The sequence below is a fragment of the Malus sylvestris genome, chromosome 15 (genome assembly GCF_916048215.2).
Source record: "Malus sylvestris chromosome 15, drMalSylv7.2, whole genome shotgun sequence".
Classification (NCBI taxonomy): Eukaryota; Viridiplantae; Streptophyta; class Magnoliopsida; order Rosales; family Rosaceae; genus Malus; species Malus sylvestris.
In genome coordinates this window covers 49,186,294-49,211,325 of record NC_062274.1, presented here as the reverse complement: position 1 = coordinate 49,211,325, position 25,032 = coordinate 49,186,294, and the positions used below count along the sequence as shown (strand labels likewise).

Here is a 25,032-nt window from a genome sequence, read left to right as displayed (position 1 = left end):
AATGAGACATCTAATTCTAATTTACCCTTACAACTAATAGGTAATCAACTCCTAATAGAAATATAAGAGATATCCCTAGATATATTATGATTTATACAATTACATTCCTAATCTAATAGGACAACAACAATATATAAAATAATTATTTTCAATTAAGGTTATTTTAGTAATTATACTGATTGTCATTTAGTAAATAGTTTATATGAAATTTATATCAATTATATTCCCATTCCAAAAGGTTTTTAAACAACTTCAACAGGAATTCAATTACGATTCATCTCGATTCAAATTAGGGAACTTTAACGAAAAATCACATTTTTACTTTAAAAAATCAATCATGATACTATTTATTTTACATTTTATTTTATTTTTATCGTTAAAACTCAAAATTTTAAAGTTCCTTCAAATTACTCACTCCTCAATTGCTATTTCATTTACTTCGGTAAGTTTGGCCGCCGGCGCATATAAAGTACCGCACTAAAATCACAAGGCTGTGCAGCCCAATTCCCTCACCGTCTCACACACAAACAATTCGGTTAATATAAGCATATTCTCTGCCTCACACCGTCGCTGTCCGCTCTCGTCTCATCTCGTTCTGATTGGTCTCTCCGTTTTGTTTGTTTGTTTGTTTTTATTTTTGTATCCGTTACCCATTTTCTCACCCTCCACTGTGTCTCCTCTCTCGCACTCTCATCGTTTCCATCGTTGAGAAGAACAGTGAATTCTCTCTCCCAACTCCTATTTTCTTCTCCCCGGAAAACTCCTCTTCCGGCGAGGCCGCCATGGATCTGTGGTCCGTGCAGGCGAACAACATCGGCAGAAGCCCTTTTCTGCTCAGAAACTCGTTTTCTGAGAAACCCATTTCGTGGAGTTTTGTAAATGTGCGACCTTCCTGGGTTGGCGTTGAAGATGGGAAGGATTTCGAGATTGGGGTCTTGAATTTGAAGCGCAGGATTTCGTCTAAAGGGTTTCGTTCTTCGGTTGTCAGAGCCATGGGGAAGAAGAACAATAATGGAAATTCGTCCAACTCTTCGTCTTCGTCAGGTTCGCTCTCTCAGCTGGAATTAAATTGAATTGCAATTTGCATGTGATTGGTCGCTATGAATTTGACTTCTTTGATTTTGATGTGTTTGATTTTGTTTTGCTTTGGTTTGGGTGTGTGGGTTGCGATCGCGGTGATGTACTACTGTTTGACTTTTGAAATTTTATAGTTTTGAAGTTTGACTTTCTGGTCTGTTTGGTTTCCGGTGAGCTGGAGAGTGTGGAGAGTGTAGATGTGGAAATCTTCAGTCATAGAAAGCAGAATGTCCCACTCCCATATAGGACAGAGGGACTCTGTTGTCCATAGGCCATATGGTTTCACTTGGGCAATCAGACTTGGTAGGTTCCTTGCAAACCTTTATATGGATTGGACGGACAAGATAAATTTGTGGTCTGAAAGCCGTAGTTTACCGATTTCTCAAGGTACGACTTTGGCAGATGTTGTGGTCTGAGCCAGTAAGTCGGTAAAACTAGGATAGTCATCTGTGAACCCAGCTCCTATGTGTTTGAGTCTGTAGTTTGATCGTGTTTAATTGGCTCGGTTTAGACAAAAGTGTGATTAGGCTATAATGGTCTTTGTTCTTTCTCTTATGTGATTGAGAAGTTTCGTCTCCTGGCTAGATAGTTGCATTTTACCCGCATACTTCCAAGCAGGAATTTGTCAGTTGTCAAGGCTAAGAACTTGATAGCGGATCATGAGTTAACTTGAACCGAGTACTCTGTAGGTCATCAGTGTCAATGACGTGTTTTCTTTAGGTTGAAACTCTATGTTCTCTCAGAAAGGAAATGTAACATGTTTATAGCAACTTGGGTTTTATGGTTTCAAAAAGTCAAACAGCAAAAAGAAAGATCTTCTTAAAATACTTAATTGTTTGCATTTTCTTTTTCTTCATTTCCTCGTTGTGACCAAATAAAGCCTTTGAGGTTTGGAACATGAGATTGTGTATAACTAATATACTTGGTACCAAATTAGAATGGCAAAGGGGATGCAAAGTTTATGTACATGAAATACTTAGTTATATATAATGAAATGATTCACGATTGTGAAGATTATCTATATAAATTGGGGCTGAAGCCTTATTGTATTTCATCTCAGACCACTGTACAGTTCTCAGTAATTTGAAGAAAATTTTATACTAATAATATTCCAGGTTATTTTGGATGTTTGAGGTAGTTAAATATGTTAAGACTAGCTAAACTGCTGACCTCATTTCTTTCATTACAAGATAGTGACAATTGTTTACTCCTGAAGAATGTAGAGTTTATTTCTTTTGGCTCCCTACTTATGATGCTATTCTGCATGTATATTTTAGCATCCGAGGTGGAGATATAATATGTGTTTTTAATTATGAATGTTATAGTTCCTGCTCTTACAACATAATACTCCAATTAGAGTATGCCATGTAAGCATCCCCACATGTGATAGACAGTGACTGTCTGGTGCCTTATGTGGCTTTAAAATCAATTCTTGCTCATGAAGCTTTTAATTGGGAGTAAAATATAGAATTCATCCCTGAATTGACACTCTGGTACAAGGAATGAATTTAAATTTTACTCTTTAAATTGGATCTACAGATGTCAATAAATTGAGACCTATCTTTATAAAAGCTTGTATAAGATAAAAAAAGGGAATTTGTACATACCGTAGTGTATTGCACATTGTAGTAGCAGGGTTTCTGTAGATACTGCATTCCTGCAAAGCAGAGTTGATATGTAGATTTCTTGGCAATGGATGCAACTACTAACTTATATACCAGGATGCACATCCATTTGCTATGTTATGTCCAACCATAGCAAATGGATGTAAACTCCAGAAACCTGAATTTGAGTTTCTTTTTCCTTTTGGTACTTGAATCTTTCGGTTTAGCTCACCAAGTATATCTGCCCTAGCTTTACATTTCACGCTTAAGGTTCATTGATTTGTTTTCATCCCATGTTTGTTAATAGTTGACTAGAATTTTTTTTATCTCCAATTTCCAATAGTCAGGTGTAACATGACCATAGGTGTAAAAGGTAATTAATTTAAATTAATTAGGTTGAGGAAAAACTTAGAGTACACAAGTAAACAAATTACTTGTATTACACACACAAAATATTACAACACTCAAAAGGACACAAAGACACACTTTAGAAGCAATGCGGAGGACATGACACAGGACTGAACACAATGGCGTTCTAAGATTCATATAGCCGACCCCACTCAGTGAAGAAGGCTTTGGTGTATTTAACACAATACGTTGAAATGAAGCAAAGCTTATTTATTGATATCTCCGATAAGTTACAAATATGTACATATCAATGTATTAAAAGCGTGAGGCGTGGGCGAGGCGTCCGAGGCGAAGCCCGGCCTAAGCGTGAGGCGTGAGGCGAAGCCTTACGGGATTTAATTTTTTTTTATATATATGTTTTATATATTATACATATAATTGTATAAAAATAATACTATGTAAAATAAACATCCATTCTCAATTTTTCATTCAAATCCATAGTCATTCAAAAGATAATATCATCTAAATTCATCATTCAAAGGTAATATCATCCAAATTCATCATTCAAAAGGTAATACAAACAAAGAAAACAATCATTCATCCAAATCCTCTTCATAGAAATCAAAATACAAACAAAGATATCAATCAATCATCCAAATCCTCTTCATCTAAATAAAAGGCATCATCCTCTTCATTGTCAACTCTAGATGAACTTGTAAGGTATGTCATTAATTAATTAATAATAATAAACGGGTTATACATCAAAACATTATAGCTCTAAAACCCTTTTCACTAATTACAAACTAAACTACTTTGTTTTGCCAACTTTATCAAATGGCTTCTCAATAACCTTCAAAAGTCTGTGTATTATTTTTTTATTTTCAATCAAGATTGCACTTCTTTCAACGGCATGCCAATAGCTTACTGAGTTTACTTTATTTGTTTAAATAAAGAGTGCAATGCTGCAGATAATTGTATTCTCCATTAATTAATTAACATTATTTATCGTGTCAAAGTATTCAAAATTCAATTAAATCCTTCCCCACTCCCCAGAAACAAGGCACCACGCAGAGGCAGAGCTCTTCCCCCCCAGAAAACCTTCCCCAGAAAACTAAATCCCTAAGTTTTTCTGAAACCCTAACCTTTGGGATCTTGCTGACGGCGGCGAGGTGATGGTGGCGACGGTGCTGCTCCAAGTGGCGTGGCGTGGCGGCTGTGTTCTCTGTTCTGGGCTTCTGGCGCGCAGGAGAAGAAGCAAGAAGGCAGGCGATCGAAGGTATGGAATGAAGAGGATGTTTAAAGCTGAAAATCCTTACCCAAACAGCGTCGTTCTGGGTTTGGATGATTTTTTTTTTTAAAAAAAAAAAAACAGGGTCAGACACGGCGCCTGGACGCCTTGAGGCGCGCCGCCGCCGCCTCGGCGTCTCTGGCGAAGCATTTCGCCTACTCCAGCAAAACTGAGGCGTTTGCCTCACCGCCCAGCCTCAAAGGCGCCCTAGGCGCGCCCCGAGGCGAGTTCTTTAAAACATTGGTACATATACATGAGTCAAAATAAACAAACAAGAGGGAGCCTTCACAAAGGTTGCTTAGGAGAAGTCTCAGCAGTCGGTAGAGCCCCAGAAAGAGAAGGCACCGGAGGGGGATCATTCGGAGCCTCAGTACTGGACAGAACCCTAGAAGGAGGCATCGGAGGTTGATCATTTGGAGCTTCATTACGCGGTACAGCCCCAGAAGACGAAGGCAATAAATGCCTTTGGAACAAACCCACAAACCGTTGATGATCAAGTAAAACCTGACCATCAGATTCCTTCATCTGGTCAAGCTTCCTCTTCATGTTTGTAGCATAGTCATGTGCAAGCCGGTGCAACTGTTTATTCTCATGCTTGAGCCCTCTAATCTCCTGTTTGAGACTCATCACTTCAGCCGCCAATGATTCAACTTGGCGGGTTCGAGCAAATAGGCGTTGGGCCATATTAGACACAGAACCTGCACACTGAACACTTAGAGCCAGAGAATCCTTAACAGCCAACTCATCAGACCGTTTGGAAAGTAGTCTGTTATCTTTGGGAGTGAGAAGGTTCCTGGCCATCACCGCAGCAGTCATATCATTCTTCATCACGGAATCCCAACGGTAAGAGGACCAATAGGGGATAAGAAGGATGGGCGCCATATGTTGTCTGGAGAAGGCGTGGCTGCCTCTTCAACAAGGTTCAAGTCAAAACGACGGTCGGAGGGGCCAGACATTTTCAAAGGTGTTGAAGAGAGAAAAGGTCGGACAAATCAAGATCTTAGAAGTACAAAAAGGGAGCTTCTACTGGTGAAGATTCAAGTGTGTGCTTTGAAACTTAATGCCAGCCTCTATAAAAATCTGCACTCGACGAAGCTTCAAAAATCGAAGAGGCGCCTGCCCAAAAATCGAAGAGGCGTTTGCTTTCTCAAAAGTTGGGCTGCTCAGAGACCACGAGGGCCGATCTCAGAAATCGAAGAGGCGTTTGCTTTCTCAAAAGCTAGGCTGCTCAAAGACCACGAAGGTCGATCTCAGAAATCGAAGAGGCGCTTGCTTTCTCAAAAGCTAGGCTGCTCAGAGACCACGAGGGCCGATCTCAGAAATCGAAGAGGCACCTGCTTTTCTCAGCCTTGTCAGCACCTGTCACATGCACACTCAGCTTTGCTGAAATTACGGGCATTCTGTTGAAGATTTCTGGTGAAGTAGAAAGCACGTGAATCTTATTGTTCAATCATCCACTTTCCACACGCACCATCAGCTCATGGGTACAACAGATAACTTTGCCAAAGATCTCTGACAAAGTTTAGACACGTGAAGCTTGCAGCTCCCACTACATCGCTATGACCAAGAAGGGTAAAAGAATAGCAAAGAAACAACACTAACAAAGTTTAGACACATAAATTTTGAAGGTCTAGGTACCATATTATTACCCACAAGGGTAAAGGAACAGCACCACTGCTGGATAATTGGAAAGTCCCTATGTGTCAACCTCTGTGCTCCGTGGCAAGGTAGACTAGCAAACATGCCCAACCTTTACTCACATTCGAGAAAACACTCCTAACAAGATTGCTTGCTCCAAAATCGAAGAGGCACCGTCCTCCGAATCTTGAGAGCCAGACTTCCAACATGATTACTTTCTCAAAAATCAAAGAGACACCGCTCTCCGAATCTCGAGAGCCAGACTCCCAACAGGATTGCTCTCTCAAAAATCGAAGAGGCATCGTTCTCCGAATCTCGAGAGCCAGATCCCCGACAAGATTGCTTGTTCGAAAACCGAAGAGGCATCGCTTTCTCAACTTCGAGAGCCAGATCTCCTTGGATAAAGCTTGTCTGTAATCTTCACACGCAACATCAGCTTTCCAGATACCATAGACCACTTTTTCAAAGTGCTCTGACACACGTGAAGCTGGCAGCTCCCATTACCGTGCTATGACCAAGCAGGGTAAAGGAATAGCATTACTACTTGTTAGGGAAACTCCTATATATGTCGATCTCCATTCTCAACGGACAGGCAGACGTGCAAAAATGCTTAACCCTTCCTCATATCTGAGAGGGCACTCCCAACGAAGCCTCTCGAAATACTCAGCTTTCTTTCCCCCCGATAATCTCTCTGCAAACAAGCTACACCAGAGCAAGAATATCTCATATCATCAGGGTTAAAAGCAAGAGTATCCCATATCATGCTTTTTCCCTGTCTTTTCCTTTGGCCTTGTTCTTACCTGCAAGACAAGGAGAAAGAGAGCAATAAGTCAGCACTTGAAATCAAGCTTCTAGTCAGGAACTGACTGCCTGGAACCCCTTACTGATTACTTACCTGGCATTGCTCTCGAGTACTCATCTTCAACATCTTATGCTTCCAGAGAAGATACCACATCTGCCTGAGGAACAGATAGGGAAAGTGAGAAGGATACAAGGAAGCATGTGGAGACAAGCGTAACAGAACATGTGCCGATACATTCACTATTTTGTCAACAGCAAAAGTATCCCATATCAGCAGGGTCGAACGTACTCTAGATTTGATGGACTTGTTTTGACCCTCAAATTCTTCAGTCGGCCTTATACTCTGGAGGAAACCAGAAAATCCTCCAGCCCAGTTCAAGAATAAGCCTGTGGAAAGTTACTTCTTCAAAAGCAAAAGTATCTCATATCATCTATTCTCCTTTTCTTCTCTTTATCCTTCATGCTGCCTGCAAGATAGGGAGAATGAGAACAATCAACCGGAACTCGAAATCAAAATTCTGATCTGGGACTGATTGCTTGGAGCTCTGATTGCTTACCTTGTCTGTCGTCTCTTTCAGCAGATCCCCTAGCTCGGCGACTTGGGGGACTCCTACTACATGGTTTGTATCGCGCTTGACCAAGCCTGAAACTACAAGTAAGCTTCAAGTGAAATTGATACATTACCTTGTGCATCTCCACTAGTTAAAGATAACACCCCTGGATGGAGGAAGAGTACTTCCAGAGAAGATGCCACATGTACCTATGAGACAGATAAGGCAAGTGAAGACAAGAGCTTGAACCTATGTCATTTGTACTAAATCATTCACTTGTACTCACTAAAGGAGAGCTTGAACCTATGTACTTGTGTAAACCTTTCACAATTAATGAGAACTCCTCTACTATGTGGACGTAGCAAACCTGGGTGAACCACGTACATCTTGTGTTTGCTTTCCTATCTCTATCCATTTACATACTTATCCACACTAATGACCAGAGCAATCTAGCGAAGATCACAAACTTAATACTTTCTGTTGTACCAAAGTCCTCACTGATTTTGTGCATCAACAATCCTTAAGTCCTTACCTTTTTGCATTGGTAATGGATGAGTTAACAGGACATATTCAAGATGATATTCCTTAGTGTATGCTTTTCGCAAACGATATAGTGTTGATGGATGAAACTCGGGAGGGGTAAATGCGAAGCTTAACCTTTGGAGAGAAGTGTTGGAATCTAAAGGTCTTCGCCTAAGCCGATTAAAGACAGAATAAATGGAGTGCAAGTTCAGTGCAAATGGAGGTCAAAATGAGTTAGGGGTGAGGATCGGAGATCAGGAAATACCAAAAAGCGACCGTTTTCGCTACCTAGGATCTATCTTGCAAAAGAACGGAGAATTAGATGGATATCTCAACCATAGAATACAAGCTGGATGAATGAAGTGGAATAGTGCATCCGGCGTGTTGTGTGACCGTCGTAGGCCACTAAAGCTCAAGAGAAAATTTTATAGGACGGCAATAAGGCCGGCGATGCTGTATGGCACAATGTTGGGCGGTGAAGCATCAACACGTACACAAAATGGGTTTGGACATGTGCAAAGAAGGCCTACTGACAATCCGGTTCGAAGATGTGACTACGGGATAGAGGTTCAGGGCCGAAGGGGTAGAGGAAGACCTAGGAAAACTTTGGAAGAGACCCTAAGAAAAGAATTAGAGTACTTGGATCTAACGGAGGACATGACAGAAAATCGAGCGCAATGGCGTTCTAGGATTCATATAGCTGACCTCACTTAGTGGGAAAAGGCTTTGTTGTTGTTGTTGTAGAGTGATTACGGCATGATCACCCACATACTAGTGCATGTTAAAACATTGTAACCCACTGCATCACATAAAATCGTCGAAGTCCTATCCTCACTTCTTTGAGGACGCGAATGGTCTATTCTATGTCGTTTTGCTCTATTGAGAATTAGAGAGTATGTTCTTTTCAAAAGAGAATCTGAGTATATTCTTGCCTTGTTCTGTAATATAAATAGATTGCTTTTCTTTAGTGCTAATAGTTGTATTATGCTTTTTCTATGTCATTATCTACATGGTTCTTTCTTTCATTCCTAAAAGTTTCCATCAGTCCCAAACTATTGTATTTGCTTTGCTTATTTCTGTCCTGAATAATTATTGCTATTTTACTTATGAGTACACTACAAATATGACCAAATGAATATTACTTTTTGAATCCAGTTGTTTTCTTCTCCCACACTCATGAGCTTTGTCAGTATGCCCTCCGCATTACATGTCAATTCTTAAACCCTTCATGATAGCTAAATAAAGCGTTCATGTAATCAATGCCAAGGGAGCTGTTAATAATTTACATAACGAGAAGAAATTGTAGGAACAATAGGTACTCAATTTAGTTTTCTTCTATTGAGAGATTTTATTTTGACAACGATGGTAATAGAAACTCTATTGGAGTCTATACATTGTCCATATGCTATGGTGATTATTTCAGAAAAAGAATTCTTTCGAAGCCAGAGTTGTAATCGAGACTCTTTTCAAATGATTCTTTATTGGGTCTGTTTTTCAAATGACTTTGGGTATAAAACTTTCGTCCTCTATTTAATTCACTTTTCGGTAAAAAGTGAAAAAGCAGTAATCAAAATGTTATGTGTTAGTTCATAGTTATCTATCTATGGGTGTGTGTGTGTGTGTGTGTGTGTGTGTACACTTATCGTATGCGCATCATGTCTTTATGTCTGTATGCACACATGAATGGAGGTTTTCAGCTTTCACATAATACTTAAATTGAGCATGGTAAGAGTGATTTACTTGTAAATTTCTCTTTTTTATTTGTTACAACTTATAACTACTTGCATCAAAAATAATTTTTGCCATTGGGTTTACAGGAAATGGTGACCGCTCTATTCCAGAAGGTGATAGTGAACAAGAAAACTATTCTTCTGAAAACTTCAGTGACGCTTCATCCTCTGACTGGAGAGAGGTCAGAGCAAGGCTGTATACTATAGAGCAGGTGAAGTTTTACTTTCCTGAAGGGCTAATGTCCTCTGAAACTAAAATGCATAATAATCATGTTCTACACAATACTCATCAATATACTACTCTTCCCTTATTTAGTTAATCGTTTTTTTTTTCCAAGGTGATAATAAGACTTACTGAATTTCGAATCATCTTGTTATGGATTAGTTCACGTGTTATTGACCCTTTCAGTTTGTAGGTGATCGGTCGGGTTGCTGATACAATTGGTTTCTCTAGGTCGAAAATTAAATGGCACTTAACACCCAAACAGACCATGCGACCCTCACATACACCCATGTTTAGGCAAAGAAAAACTCACCCACACAAACCAACCATATCACAAATATCATACGACAGCGAACCTTATCTCAAATATCATATGACAAGAATACACAAAGCAAATCACAAATATATATTTGTCTTGTCTCCCTTTTGTGCATTTTATTTTCTTTAGTGTTCTAAGTTGATTGTTACAGACAGCTTTGTAGAAGTTTTGATACCCTACTGTAGACTTCTTCACATCGGGTACTGGTCTGTGGCCTTTTGGTTATGAGTGACTCAGTCCATAAATAGTTAGTGAGTTTTCTTCCACCTTATTTTGATCCTATGCATCCCAAGTGTAGCATTGATCAAATCTAATGGCTGGAGCAAATAAGTGCCTTTGTAAGTTTGTTGGTCCTCACATGGCCCTAACATAACAATTTCTAATGATGATCCTCCATTAATTTCCAAGTTTAACTGGAAACTTTCAACAGGAAGAAAATGCTGAGTCTGATGCTCAGAACCAAGGTGGGGCACCCCACCAGTCGAAACCTCTTGGCCTGAAGTGGGCTCATCCTATTTCCGTACCAGAGACAGGCTGTGTCCTTGTTGCCACAGAAAAGCTTGACGGGGTTCGTACCTTTGAAAGAACTGTTGTTCTCCTCCTCAGATCAGGAACCAGACACCCAGAAGAGGGACCATTTGGAGTTGTTATCAACAGGCCACTCCATAAAAAGATTAAACACATGAAGCCCACGAATCCTGATCTTGCAACCACATTTTCTGATTGTTCGTTGCATTTTGGTGGGCCTCTTGAGGCAAGCATGTTTTTGTTAAAAAGCGGGGGCAAGTCAAAGCTCCCTGGGTTTGAAGAGGTGATCCCTGGCCTTTGTTTTGGTGCTCGTAACAGCCTGGATGAAGCTGCAGGGTTAGTAAAGAAGGGTGTTCTTAAGCCTCAAGATTTCAGATTCTTTGTTGGCTATGCTGGGTGGCAGCTGGATCAGTTGGCAGAGGAGATTGAATCGGATTATTGGTACGTGGCTGCCTGCAGCGCAAATTTGATTTTTGGGGCTTCATCGGAGTCCTCACAAGAAAGTTTGTGGGGAGAAATTTTGCAGGAAATGGGTGGCCAGTATTCTGAAGTGAGTCGAAAGCCGAAGCAGGATATGTAGCTTAATTTATGAGCCTATTCGTGCTCACTAAACAGAACCTAGTTCTAGAGTTTAAGCAAATCGTGCAGTCGATGTATATGTTTAAGCCAGTTGTACAGAAAGTTTGCTGGCTTTTTAATTAGTACATCTCGTCTTGTTTCATTTCTTCCTTGTTATTTCGTTCTTTCTTTCTTGTTGTACTTTTTCAATAAAGTTGTGCTATTTATGGTTTTTGTATGCAAAATGTCCTCTTAACTCAGCTGAAGATATGCACTGCAGAAGTTCTTTGTCCGCAAATTATTTAGAAATTTTCCAGTTGAGTCTAAAGTTCAGTACTCGGGGATCGATTGCGAGACAACAACAGATTGATTAAGACGTTAATGAACGTAACATGATATCGAGCGTGTTCCTATCTTACAAGAAAAATGAATCATTAAGAAGAAAATTGTTATCTTACAATGTACATAAACAACATCCTTCTCTGTACTGTACAAGGCGAAAGCTCCAAACCTATAAACTGTCCAGGAACCAACAAAAAACCAAAAGTTCCTTCTCGGTTCTCCTTTGCGCGGTACCTTCATCTTCGCTAGACCTCCATGCTGACATTTCTCATTGGTTTTCGTAGTTAACTAGCAAACTTGGCGGGTGCAAGCAGCTGTTTCTGGTGAGCACTGAGCAGATCAGCATGGTTCTAGAAGAGGCAGCAGAATGTCAATCGTTCAGGATCACCGAGGTATGTCTTTTATGGTCATCATCAAAGGTCTTCATTGGTCCTGGCCTTTGTCAACGTGCTCGTGCTTTACGTACAGCATGCTGGATTTGTCTTTCGTGCTCTTTGAGCATGTCCTCAAGATTTCCCCCCGGAGGCACCAATGGTCCAGAGTAATGGATTCTGTTCTTTGGTACATAGCACTGAAACCATACAAATAAGTTAGTTCATTGTTCATGACTACTGTCGTACAAGAAAATAAGACAACAATCAGAAAAGAATCTGAAAAGAGGAACGAAAAAAGCGCGTATGATCAGTATCACTAAAAGCGTGTGCAGTCTTTCGTAAAATACGCTCCATTGTGCTAAAAAGTCACGTCTAAACTTATTTTAACAAGCGGAACAAAGATTAAGAGATCATTAGCCAACACTACAATCCTTGATTAGCCAGCAACTTTGAAAGAAGAAAAAGCTTAAGAAGGTGAGATGAGTGCTGAAAAACAATTCCTTACCCTTCTGGATTCTTTGCTAGCTACTGTTTCATCTTTCTTACTGGAAGAACTTGATAAGTCTGCTGCAGCTTGAGGCATGTGAGATCTCTGCGACTTTAACTCTGGCCTACTTGTATAACCTGCTGTCTTATTCAATGATGATCCAACTGCACTAGGGTGTACCATTGAACTACAAAGAGAGTACCCATTTGGTCTCGCTCCTCCAGGTGGTTCCATTGCAAAGCCAGAGACACTATCTCGCTGGGGCGTGTACTTGTGACCTGTCGTTTTCAGGTTTCTCGGTCCCTGCTAAGTTTATGTTAGCCAAAAGAGTGAAGCTCAAAATATAAAGTATCGACGATTAAATAAATGGTAGATGTGTCAAATTCATTTTTATACCTGCAAAGATACATCTCCCTGAACATTAAATTCTGGTGATGGCCCCTTGGTATCTCTTGAACCCCCTTTAAACACATCGGCTTTTCGCCTGAAATTTAAGAAAAGACAAATATGAGCTCAAGAGAACATTTGACAGCATCGCCTCCTGGAATGTTTCAGTAGTTTTTTTCCATCCAATCTGAAAGAAGATGGATTTTTTAATCGAGGCTCAGATCATTCTGCAGACTTATTTATCTTTAGTTACAGCTTATCTGATATTATTTTCTGTTAGCGGCCACCATGTCATCAACATATACTAATGTAACGAAACAAGTTGATCAAACTGTCCAAAAACTAACCTGCGTCAGCATTCCTAGAACATAACATATATTTCTAAGTGCCTATCACAGCCTACCTCAAGTACATTTTTAAGATGCTTATACCTCTGAACGTACTATACAAATTTATTGTTTTAGGGAAAGGATTTATATCAGGACAAGTGCAATATCATAACAGAAACCGACAGAAAATGAATCGAATTGTTAATATTCTCTTTCTTGTACATATCTCTTCAATATGTACAAGACAGAAAGTAAAAGAAATGAAAGCCTTTTAGAGAAGTACCATTTTTCCTCATCCCGAAGCTTTGCATCAAACTCTTTGCTTGGAGGATATTTTGGTAGATCTGCTGGATCACAAGGTAGAGGATGTGTACTGAAGAACTGCAATGAACAGAGCCAGATAAAAGATACATGAGCAATATTTATTAGCAAAGGAAACTAAAGACCAGTGTTCTATAAAGACACAGTCGGTAATGATATTTCTGGAAGCTATCTCTACAATTGCATGATCTAATTAGTTGCAAACTGGTGAAACTAACGCAAAACCGGGAGATAGTATTAAACACCATCATGAAGGCACATGATTATGGAATTAAAGGAGAAGCTCAAATTTACCTCACTAGTAAGCGCTGAAGCAGCCGATCCCCGAGTCTCTGGTTCTATTGCAAGGAGTTTTTCAATAAGCCCCAAAGCTGAAGGAGGGAAGTCCTTGAAAGTATCTGCAATACGACGCTTGTAAGGTTGTTGAGGTTTGAAACTAGTTGCGAGGGGTAACTTTGTTTTCTTCCAGAATTCCTCGGATGGTGAACCACAAAGCTTAAAAATTTTATGCATTTGTTCCACCTGAATAGCAGCAATATTAGTTGCCAATGATAACATTGAAGACAATTGTAGAACAATTACTGTATTTACGGAAAATTTGTATGAATAAATATATAAAACTAGAAGATTAGACTCATTCCTTACTTATTTTGGAAGAAAAACCTGGCAGAACAAAGTGACCGCTCGTATAATTTTCAACAATTTTTATCATAAAGCAGGCAGACAAAAAGGACTAATTATTCTAGTCGGGTATCATGCACTTACCGGACCCAGCGGTCACTTGGTTACAGCAAGCATGAAGAAATTCATGAAACTAGGAATGAAAAAAATTAGTTATTTTACAAATTGTCAATATAGTTATAGGAATAACCAATTTACCTCTGTTCTGCCAGGCATGATAGGCTTTCCAGCAAACATTTCCGCTAGGATACAGCCAGTGCTCCATAGATCTATAGAAACTCCATACTCAGTAGAACCAAGCAAAAGTTCAGGTGCCCTATACCACAGTGTCACAACACGACTTGTTAATGGCTGCTTTTGATCAGGCTCATAAAAGGTCGCCAGACCAAAGTCGCCTATCTTGAGAGTTCCGTTGTTGTCAAGCAAAAGATTTGAACCCTTGATATCTCGGTGCAGGACACCTTGACTATGACAGTGTTCTAGTCCACGAAGCAATTGTTGCATATAACATTTTATCTGCTATTCAATCACACAATTATAATCATAGCATATTTTGTTGCAGTGCAACAAGTACATTCAGCTCAAAAGTTATTGAAAAAGGAAAAAGAAGAGTGTGTACCTGTGGTTCAGTAAACTTGATGCCACGTGTTGCTGCTAGACCAGCAAGGTCATGTTCCATATACTCAAAGACAAGGTATAAGTTGCATGACATTCTTGAAGTGACTAGACCCTCGAGCTTCATAACATTTGGGTGATTAAGTCTGCGTAAAATTAAGATTTCTCTTGCCATAAAGCGAACACTTTCTGGGTCCATATTTACGAATCGTACTTTCTTCAATGCAACGATTTTACCAGTTTCCAGGTCGCGAGCTTTGTATACACTGCTATAAGTTCCTTGTCCAATCTGCAAAGAAAACATCCATTGATGTTTAAAATACTTCACCCTAAGGAAAAACTCTTGTCTAGAGCGCACCTACAATCCCCATCTAACGCAAATGATTACATAGCGACCAAGTACATATAGCGCCAATTTCAGTCTATAGTTTTTCATATCAAATGTACAATCCACAAATTCAAAACATGCTATTCTATCTTAATTTCACATGAATCTGATATCCGTTTGGAAGTAAATAATATGCACGAAACAGAGCAAAAGAATTCAACTTAAAACGATCTCCCAATACAGATGCAGCTTTCTGTAAACATCATACAGAATTACCGTTTCTTTTTTGGGTCAACGACAAAATTACTGTTTTTAGATTTAGGCAAAAGCACATTTCAAAATTCATTAACAGGAAATAATACCAAAACTCAGTAAGGAAGCAACCAGACAATAAGAGAACTGATGCAAGCATTTAAAGCACTACGTAAGAGGCAGTAGGGAAGCAACAATTAGAACTAACTTTGTCTAACTTTTCAAAGGAGTCTGCCCGTCGAGGCACCCACCCTTTGATGGCATCTCCTGCAACCGAAGTTAGCCACGACGGCCATCCAGCAGCAGTTTGTTCTCCTTTTGCCCCATGTGGCATGCTTACTATCCTAGACATCACAGTTTCCCTTTCACTTGCTCCTAAATCCAGTGTTGCCCCTCTTTGATGATTCAAAATCCCTGGCCTTGAGATGACTTTGGTTTTATTATGATCATCTTTACCAGCATTGTTCCCCACATTTGCTTTTGAGGCTGTTCTTGATAACCTGCGCACTGACCCGTCGGCCCCACCACCGCCACCACCTACTTCTGCTACAATGTCATCTCTCAATGAGGGAGTAGGAGCAATCAACTGAACCGAATAATCCTTCAATGGGCGTTCTACTGTATCGGATTCCTTCGCCATTTCCTCTTGCGATGTAGCTTTTGAGCAAAGGCAGCCCATATTTTTGTCACCTCCTAAATCCCCTGTTTCCTATTTCTTCCAAACTAATCACCCCTTACACAAATTATTTGAGTGAGAGCTTTTATCAAATAGGTTACCTGCATTTCCTGGGAAACCCAAGAGTTTCCCTCCTCAATCCATCATTTCTCCTTAAATTCTCAATCTGGGTATCTCTCTTTCCAGCCAAAAGTAACCTGAATTCACATATCCGTAAGCATTTGACCCCTACCCAGATACCCAAATTCCACAAAACCTCAAAATCCAGGAAATGGGGAAGGAAAGCTGTCTCTTTCTCTATAAAAAAAAAAAAAAGAAAAAAAAAGAAGCAGAAAACTGGAAGGTGAGATAAATTATCCAATCCCAAATGCCAAAACTTGATCAACAATACTTGGACGTTGCTGTGGAGGAGGAAGAATGAATTAATGTACACAAAAGATTGGAGCTTTAGGAATGGGAAACCCAAAAAGCCAGACCAGAAATCCCTGCACCAGAAAATGAAGAAATGAAGTGCCGTTGGAATGCAGAGGAGTTCTGGCTGGCTGGCAGGCAGATTTTCTGAATTTCAATTATCAATTAATTCCCTATAATAATAATAATTAAATTGCTTTTGGTGTGTTGATTGAGAAACCAGAAAGTAGGGAGGGGGGAGAGGAGAGGAGGACACTGATGGAAAATCCCCCCCCAAAAAAAAACAAGAAAAAAAAAAGAGAGGAAAAAAAATGAGGGTAGGGGGAGGACGTGAGTTGTGATTTGGAGGTGGGTAGAGAGAGATAGAGATTTGCGTGCGGACATGGCCCCGAGAAACGCGAGGGACCGAAGGTTTTTGGGGCTTTGACAGGAAGGAAGGAGGGTCCGACTCTGATTCTCTCTCCCCCCCCCTCTCCAGCTGAGCTGTTGTAGAGAGAGAGATGTGCAAGAAGCATCGATTCACAGGTACAGAAGGAAGATGTGTAGAGAGAGAAAGAGAGGAGAGAGAGAGTGGAAGATGGATGAGCGAGTGGATTTTGGTCTACGATTACTGACTGCATTGCATGCACTAATCCATGATGAGGACGTGCGTCGCATAATGTTATGCGGTTCTTGCCCTACTCAGCATTATTATTATTATTTTACTATGCCACGTATTATGACGGGAACATGTGTGATACACTACGTGTTTTTATATAAGTGGTGGAAAATTGTAATTTTTAAGTTATTAACTTTTTAGCACACATATTCCACCATTGGTATAGTGACACGTGGTGTACCATCCCGTGTTCTAGTCATACTGAAAAATCTCTCTTGCATAACGACGTGGGTTCAAATCGCTTCGATGGCTAATATAACATTTAATCTAACAAAATCTATCGTATGAAAAATAAAAAAAAATAAAAAAAATAAAAACTATGCCACATATTGGTTTAAACAAATTTAATAGAATTAAAAATCTGTCATTTGTTGTGGTTAATGTCATTTAGGAGTGTGATTCTGTAAATTTATAAGGGTAATGCTATGGAAATTAAATTTGTAGATAAAATGTGCAATCTAAATGATGTATCATCAATAAGAATGAACATGTTTATCAATGCTTAAGTCCTAATCTAATCATCAACTTTCATGTCATTTAGTTTACAAAATTTTGTCTACAAATTTAGTTTCTCTAGCATTATTCAATCTGGAAATAGGATTCCAATAGGATTTTGGATATGTAGTTTCTTTATGACTTGTATTACTTCTAAGGCAAGTAGAGTCTATCTAACTAGTATAAATAAAGGCATAAAGATGCAATGGCATGCACTACCACTGAGCTCTTTCTTTCTCTCTCTCTTTGAAATTGGATACTAGGCGGAATATCCTACAAATAAAAATTAACTTTGCACAGTAGACTAATCAAATGAGCTAGTAAACTAGTTACAAGTTAGTTAGTGATATAAAGTGCAGTTACAAGAACAAAACCTAGCTGACCAATAGTTCAACTAATTAGAGTCTATCCAGATTAGTTTCACAACAATAATTCCTAAGCTTGAAGACATTTACATATAAGTTCATTATGCAAACAACAATGACAAAATAATTATGAATTAAAATATGTTGGATTGACTAGTCAAGCTCACCAGTCAACTAAGTACAAATTCGTCAATTAATCAAACGTAAATCTAAGCATCAAACGTAATTCACTACAAGTTATCCTAGTCAACAACAATTCAATTCCTTGTTCATAACATACAGTGTAAGATTAGCCTCTAACACATATCAAATAACAATTCATAGGATGCATGAAACATATACAAGAAAATAAGATATGTAGACAAACTTAAGAGACAAAGAACGCAAGAAGTTTTTGGCCGGAAAAACCCACCTCTGGGTTAAAAAACTGGGGACTCTCCACTAAGTCCAATCCACTAGTATAATTAAAATTCTTACAAAGTACCACACAAAGCCCAATTCCTAGACCTAGTCTACGAAGCAACTTTGTCTTTGTGTAACCTTGCCTTACACAAGATGGATTCCTTCGATCTTCAAGAAGTGGTAGCTCCTCCTGAGCTCTTCAACTTATGACATCGAAAATGTGTTGTCTATAGTCTTCAAAAAATGACAGCTCTTCCTGAACTCTTTACCTTGTGGCACCGAGACCAACACACAAACTATGCATATGATGATATCACAATGATATGCATACCTAGATTCAAATATCTAGTCAGTTTCTTCAGTCAAACTGTTGAAAGAACAAACTGACGAGAATCCAAAAAGAGATCAGTATGAAGATTTGAAACTTGAAAAACTTGACCACAAATTTAAAACAAAATCAAAATGACAATGCAATCCTAATATGCAACAATTTGGGTGTTTAGTGATGAGTGTGATTTTGTGGCTAGGGTTTCTGATGAGGAACACAAAGAGCTAGCTTAAATCTAAAACAACTCTTTTATGAAAATGTGAAACTCCTAGCCAAAACAAATCAGCATATAAATGAATTTAAGCCAACAATTTCAAAGATAGATTTAGAAATATTTGATGAAGAACATTACCCATAAAATATGCTTGATGCTCCTAGGAGATCTGAGATAGAGATGAAAAATAAAGCTCTAAAATACTTTTCCAATCTCAGCCCCAAAAACCAAATGAACCCTAGTAACCCTTTTCAAGAAAGACATGGATATTTCAGATAAAGGAAGCAAGAGACACGTGTCAAGTCCACAAATAATCAAGAAAGATCTAGGGTTAAAAATAACTATTGGGAAAAAGGTGTTAGTTGACCCATGTGGGTTGTCTTAAAGTGTGTGCCCAGCAAACTGGAAAACATTTGGCAAGACAGAACCACTAGACAAAATGAATTGGAAATATTAGCATGAAATGCACATGTAAGAACAAACCTTTGATGTGAGAAAGTTAAGCTCTTGAGATGAATATTTCCAGCAGCATAATCCCAAAAGAAGCATTTTAACCATAAACCTATATAGAGCATGTGTGGTACAAACAAGATTTTACAAGGAAAGCTAAACAATAATTCTAGACTTCACACTCTTGTTGTTTTTTTTTCTGCCCTCACTCTCTAAATTTCCTTTAACATGTTATCATCATGAATTTTCTCTCTATAGGAAGATCAAGTCAAGAATGGTGTTCAAGCAATTACTATCCAAGTAACCACATCTAAAATTATCTTTGTCAAAGTTATGCATGATCACTATCCATGAAGCATGAATCCTATTTTCAATTTTTTTTTTTTTTTTTTTTTTGGAAACTGAATCCTACTTGCTATGTTTGTGATGGATTATTTAAAATTGGATTGCTTAATTACATATCTTTGTGTGGAAACAAAGGAAAGAAAGAAAAAGAAAAAAAAAAGCAAAAATTGTGTGCAACCCGTGTCTTTGAGCCACGTCGCTCCGAGCCGCGAACAGCAAACCCAGACGCCATATGCATGCATGTCTTCTAAGCCCAAGGCTCCAAGCCCAGACCAGAAACGACATGTCGTTTTTCGACGTGGTCGTCTTCCACAACCCGGCGGCCGCTATCTCACTGTTATGCAGACCTGGTTGCAATCTCGACCACCTCTGACGATGATATTGTTGCCTCAAAGGTGTTGGTCACCAACCAGTGGACAAACCAAGAGATTCCTTTAATCTCACTAAGATTTGTTGGCCATGCCGTTTTTTCCCACGCCGTTGTCTTATTAAGGACGCGTTTACGTAATCGTAATCAAAATCAAAACACGAAATTGAATTCCGATTACGAAATATATCTTTATTTACTAAACTTGGGGAGTAAAAGAAAAGGTGAGACCCACACAAAATTAAAATGATATTTAGATTCCTGAATGCTTGGGCAATTGTAATGACACTTTTGTTCTCTTTATACCCTCACTTACTTTTTTTTTATTTTCAAGACTATCCTTTATAAACTCATTAACCCTAGACTGTCATTTCTCTTTTCACCGTAACTCTCGTCACAATTACGGACAGGTAAATCCCTACTTCTTCTGTGTTTTTATCTCTATGTTGAATTTTTTGTTTTCAATTCTTCGTGGAAAGGAGTTCACGATGGAGTAATTGGATTCATTTGAATTTTTAGCTTTTAGCCTTGCCACATCCCTGATAAGCACCAAGCCCAGTCCTTTGTATTGTCTTCCATGTCGGCACTGAGCATAAAGAACCAACCTCAACCACTTTATAAACTCCAACCTCATCCTTTTTGCCCACATCCCTAACAATGTCCAGCAAGTTGCATTTTTAGTAGGAACTTTAACGAAAAGCTCCTGATACTATTCATTTTAATGAAAAACCATATTTTTACACTAAAAAGTCAATTATGATACTATTCACTTTCTCCTTTATTTTGTCCTTATCGTTAAAGCTCAAAGTTTTCAAGCCATTTTTATTAGTTTTCCTTTTTTTTTAATTCATTTTTCATTTGAATGTTGTATTGTTTAAGAAGTACTTTATCCCTAATTCTTTATGCTCACATATGTTTATTAATCAAATATTCATCATCTTTTTGAAATTAGGAAGAATGAGGACAAGGTTGTGGGTTGAGCTCTCTTCATCGATTGCAGGTATACTATGATTTATGTTGTTATTTTTCCATTAATCGCGACACTAGGTATGGAGGAAAAAATATATAAATTTTTGTGACTGATTGTGTTCTGTACTGTTAATTTATTTCAGTTTGCCGATATGTTTATTAACTTGTTAATTGAAGTCCTTCATGACATTTTTTTTCTTCATTATATCTTGTAGACTAATGGCTCGCCTAAGTTTGTCCACAAAGAAGAAATTACATGCTACGTTGAATTTTTAGATACTTTTTTCAGACGGATTGCCGATACTAAGTAGCAGCAAAAAATTTGTATCCATTTTTCATGATATTATGCATGGATCAGATATATCATGGTGAATTCTTGAGAAAAAAATTGTGTCTTCCACAATGGAATCTGATAAGTGAGATTTCGAGTAAGTGTTTACATAATCTTTTTTTGTCCAAAGAAATGATTCATCGAAATAATGAGTCACCATTGATATCGACACATCTGAGATCACCAAATGTTCGGGAGTTCCTCTATGTAATCATTTTCCTTATTCTTGTTGCTGGATATCTCGCTTGTACACATCTTCTCTTTGTTTCTCGAGCCTATACTGAGTTACAAACATAGTTCGAAAGGGTCAAATCTTTGATGATTCCATCATACATGATTGAGTTGCAAAAACTTCTAGATAGGTATCCTACAACTGAACTGAATTCTTTCTGGTTAAAGAATTCTAATGTGTTGATTGTCTATCTTCGAACTATATTTGTTGTATGTGCCACTTCTTGTTTCTATTCTTGGTATTGTTTCGAAAAGCGCCCTAGAAGTCCCTCACATTCTTAAACAGTTATAAGAGTTTACAAGCAATTAGAATACTTACATGGTTTAATTTATGAGAGTGATGTGACATGTATTGCTGAACTACGAAGGGATAGACGATCCTTTCATAGATTATGTCAAGTTCTTGTGACTAGAGGACAACTACGAGCTACTCGAAATGTGTCTATAGAGGAGATGGTTGCATTGTTTCTATACATTCTTGCACACCATCTTAAGAATCGCACAGTTAACCACCACTTTAGAAGGTCTAGTCGAACAATTAGTAAGTATTTTCATGAGTGTATTAAAGCAATGATTCGATGCCAAAATGATTTTTGGCAAACACCTAAGCATATCCTTGAGAACTCAACCAACCCAAAGTGGAAATGGTTTAAGGTTTGTGGTATCTACATGCCTACACTACTCAGTAATTACTAGTATTTTATTTCATAGTTTAGTTTGTTAATTTAGTGTCCTATATATTGTAGAATTGCTTAAGTGCACTAGATGGAACATCGGTTAAGGTGCATGTACCAGAATGTGATAAATCAAAGTACATAACAAGGAAAATGAAATAGCAACGAATGTTTATTTGGGGAACTACTGAGGATACAATATTGGTTGAATCATTGCTTGAGTTGCATAGTGACCCGACTTGGCGAGTTGACACTAGTTTCAAGAATGGTTATTTAGGGAAGATAGAAGCTATGATGGAAGCCAAACTCCTAGGGTGCAGATTAAAGGTGTCTCCCCACATTGAATCACGCATCAAGATGTTTAAGGCAAAATATTTTGCCTTAACTGAATTGCTAGCTCTTAGTGGGTTTGAGTGGAATGAAGAGAAAATGATGTTGGCTTGTGAGAAAAGTGTGTATGATGAGACTACGAAGGTATGCATATATATGCCCTTGCTAATTTAAGAAAACTTTAATATTTATCAGTACTGGACAAAAATAATATTTATACTATAAGGACATTTGAATGAATAAATGCAAATTGGTATCAATATATATAAATGCCAATCAGCTAATCAGTAGATGATATCAATTCAAATTGGTATCAATCTTTATAAAAGCCAATCGGCTAATTGGTGACTCTTCCTGCACATATATCTTGATGCACATATGTATCTTTATAAAATCAAATTGGTGAATCTTGCTGCACATATATCTGATTGTATTTTGTGTTTTATTTCATTGTGTTTTGTTTTATAGTTTTCTTACGTGCCTTGTATTTTGTGTTTTTTGTTTGTAGGGTAAAAAAGATGTAAGTGGATTGTATGATAAGCATTTTCTGCATTACCACAGTTTGGGAGAGATTTATGCAAAAGATCGTGTTGTGGGTGCAAATGTTGGTAACACGGATGACGATGAAGAAGAAGTTAGACTTGAAGATGACGAAGAGCATCGAGAGAGGAAGTCCTGTAAGCTATTGGATTGTTGTGGAGACCATGATGAATTAATCTTTTTAAATTCAGGAGAAAGCCCAGAAATTTTTAAATTTGGATAAATCTTAATTTACTACCCTCAAGTTTCTTGGTTTTCAACATTTGGTATATGAAGTTTTTTTTCGTCCCAAAGTCATACCTAAAGTGTTAATTTTGGGACAGTCTCATACATCCATTAATCTGGCTGTTAAGTCTCTCGTTAACTGGTGATGTGGCACCAATGTGGACAATAACTGGGCACCACGTGTCATTAAGGGGTCCACGTGAAAATTAAAATTTCAAACAAAAATTTTTTTGGTCGTTTTCTATCTGCCCCGACCTTCCCTTCCTCCCTTATCCCTCCATTTTCTCCTTGGCACCAACCCACCAAACCCTCATCTCCTCTCCTCTTCGACTCGTCATACATCCATCATTCCCCTTCCATCTCCAACTCCACCCACCTTAATCATCGAAATCTTTCAATTTTCAAAAAATTGAGCAATGGTTTCTTGAAATGCAAACATGTAGAGGTTTCACCACCGCCGCAATACATCTAGCCGTTAACATATCTGTTTTCTCAGGTTTTTTCGTCCCGTTTGGGTACTTAAATTTCTTGCAAATGTCTCAGCCTTTCTCTACAAATACCTCAAAACCGACGGAGACCACAAAGAGTTCTTACACAAATTCTGGATCTCCTTCAAGAACATCCAATAATTTGATTACAAAAGCAAAACCTAATTGCCGGAATCCAAAATTAAAATTACCAAAAGCTAAATCTTCTAGGTTGCACAACTACCTCTTACAAATCCTACTTCAAATTGAAAAATTCAAGCAAAACCCAATTACCCAACTGCCACCTACAAATCAAACTAAAAAATTCAAACAAAATTCAATTACCCAACAACTTCTGCAAATCATAAACTTAAAATTGGGCATGTGGGAGGACAAAAGAACTCGTTAGCTTGTTCACTTTGTGAACCTTCTCGTTGCAAGCCTAGCACAACGTTATCCCATTAGCACAGCAGAGGATACCGCCACTTCTCTGGGCACCCCTATTTAGTCTAGAGTTCTGCTGCGACGATCGTGTGCTCTGCTGCATCGTCACCAAGCTTGCCCTTAAATGCGTCTGCATATCCATCAACGTTGGCGATGAGGAAATGTGGGTTCGGCAATTGGACGCTCGCAGTGATTTGACGAGGGGGAAGGCTAATTGGATGCTCACGGTGGTGATTTGATGAGGAAATGTGGGTCCGGCTAATCTGGAAGAAGAGGTGGCCGGAGGGTGAGGTAGGAGATAAAGGTTGGGTGGGACGCAGAGGAGAGAAGGGAGGAGGGGATTGGGGATGGATGGGCGAATCGAACTTCCTTTGGGAGGAAGACGAGTAACAAAAGGGATTATTTATTTTTTTAAATTTTTTTTGTGATAAAAAAATGTTTTTTTTTTATTTTTAATGATCACGTGGACGCTTTAATGACACGTGGCGCCCAGTCATTGTCCATGTGGGCACCATGTCATCAATTAACGGAGATTCTAACGAAAAACTTAACGGATATATGAAAGTGTCACATAATTGTGACTTTAGGTACCAGACTGAGACAAAAAAAACTTCATGTACCAAATGTTGAAAACTAAGAAACTTCAGGATAGTAAACTAAGACTAACCCTATATATTATATCAAATTTTATTAAAAAAATATATATAAAATATTTGAATTGGGATAAGGGCATTTTAGTAATCATACTGGTTTATATTTCGATTCTGCTGAATTAGTAAGCAGATTTATGGAATTAGTGTCGTTTCT

The 25,032-nt window shown here is 38.5% G+C and overlaps 4 protein-coding genes across 5 annotated transcripts in view; 2 read left to right on the top strand and 2 right to left on the bottom strand.

The window, feature by feature from the left end:
* The window catches only part of LOC126601838 (uncharacterized), an 89,936-nt gene extending 84,788 nt beyond the window's left edge, over positions 1–5,148 (bottom strand). Inside the window, exon 1 of the mRNA XM_050268610.1 lies at positions 4,822–5,148. Within this exon, the coding sequence (XP_050124567.1) occupies positions 4,822–5,145 (324 nt within the window). The 5' untranslated portion in view covers positions 5,146–5,148. The remainder of the gene's footprint in view (positions 1–4,821) is intronic.
* LOC126601836 (uncharacterized) lies at positions 493–11,432 on the top strand. Its single transcript, XM_050268607.1, has 3 exons — positions 493–1,044; positions 9,647–9,771; positions 10,532–11,432. The coding sequence occupies exons 1-3, from the start codon at positions 783–785 to the stop codon at positions 11,207–11,209; spliced, it is 1,065 nt and encodes a 354-aa protein (XP_050124564.1). The 5' UTR covers positions 493–782; the 3' UTR covers positions 11,210–11,432.
* A 103-nt stretch (positions 11,433–11,535) lies between these two features.
* LOC126601833 (probable serine/threonine-protein kinase At1g09600) lies at positions 11,536–16,997 on the bottom strand. Of its 2 annotated transcripts, none has more exons than XM_050268603.1 (8): positions 15,512–16,997; positions 14,728–15,012; positions 14,307–14,624; positions 13,722–13,949; positions 13,390–13,487; positions 12,787–12,874; positions 12,409–12,693; positions 11,536–12,100 (listed from the first exon to the last, which is right to left on the bottom strand). In XM_050268603.1, exons 1-8 carry the CDS (start codon positions 15,980–15,982, stop codon positions 11,972–11,974), a joined length of 1,902 nt encoding a protein of 633 aa, XP_050124560.1. In that variant the 5' UTR covers positions 15,983–16,997; the 3' UTR covers positions 11,536–11,971. The 2 variants fall into 2 exon arrangements, with proteins under 2 accessions (XP_050124560.1, XP_050124561.1); XM_050268604.1 differs by having other exon boundaries at positions 15,555–15,746.
* A 5,390-nt stretch (positions 16,998–22,387) lies between these two features.
* LOC126603069 (uncharacterized) lies at positions 22,388–23,943 on the top strand. The gene is made up of 3 exons (XM_050269826.1): positions 22,388–22,693; positions 23,058–23,226; positions 23,858–23,943. The coding sequence occupies exons 1-3, from the start codon at positions 22,388–22,390 to the stop codon at positions 23,941–23,943; spliced, it is 561 nt and encodes a 186-aa protein (XP_050125783.1).
* The last annotated feature ends 1,089 nt before the right edge of the window (positions 23,944–25,032 follow it).

Excerpts from the sequence above, each read along its gene's own strand:
- LOC126601836 (XM_050268607.1), top strand. The coding sequence starts at position 783 with ATGGATCTGTGGTCCGTGCAGGCGAACAACATCGGCAGAAGCCCTTTT. Across the intron at positions 1,045-9,646 it reads CAACTCTTCGTCTTCGTCAG|GAAATGGTGACCGCTCTATT; the intron begins GTTCGCTCTCTC and ends TTGGGTTTACAG. Across the intron at positions 9,772-10,531 it reads GGCTGTATACTATAGAGCAG|GAAGAAAATGCTGAGTCTGA; the intron begins GTGAAGTTTTAC and ends AACTTTCAACAG.
- LOC126601833 (XM_050268603.1), bottom strand. The coding sequence starts at position 15,982 with ATGGGCTGCCTTTGCTCAAAAGCTACATCGCAAGAGGAAATGGCGAAG. Across the intron at positions 15,013-15,511 it reads CCTTTGAAAAGTTAGACAAA|ATTGGACAAGGAACTTATAG; the intron begins GTTAGTTCTAAT and ends TTTTCTTTGCAG. Across the intron at positions 12,694-12,786 it reads AGGGAGATGTATCTTTGCAG|GGACCGAGAAACCTGAAAAC; the intron begins GTATAAAAATGA and ends TAAACTTAGCAG.
- LOC126603069 (XM_050269826.1), top strand. The coding sequence starts at position 22,388 with ATGTTTATTTGGGGAACTACTGAGGATACAATATTGGTTGAATCATTG. Across the intron at positions 22,694-23,057 it reads TGTATGATGAGACTACGAAG|GGTAAAAAAGATGTAAGTGG; the intron begins GTATGCATATAT and ends TTTTGTTTGTAG. Across the intron at positions 23,227-23,857 it reads GCATCGAGAGAGGAAGTCCT|CCTTTCTCTACAAATACCTC; the intron begins GTAAGCTATTGG and ends CAAATGTCTCAG.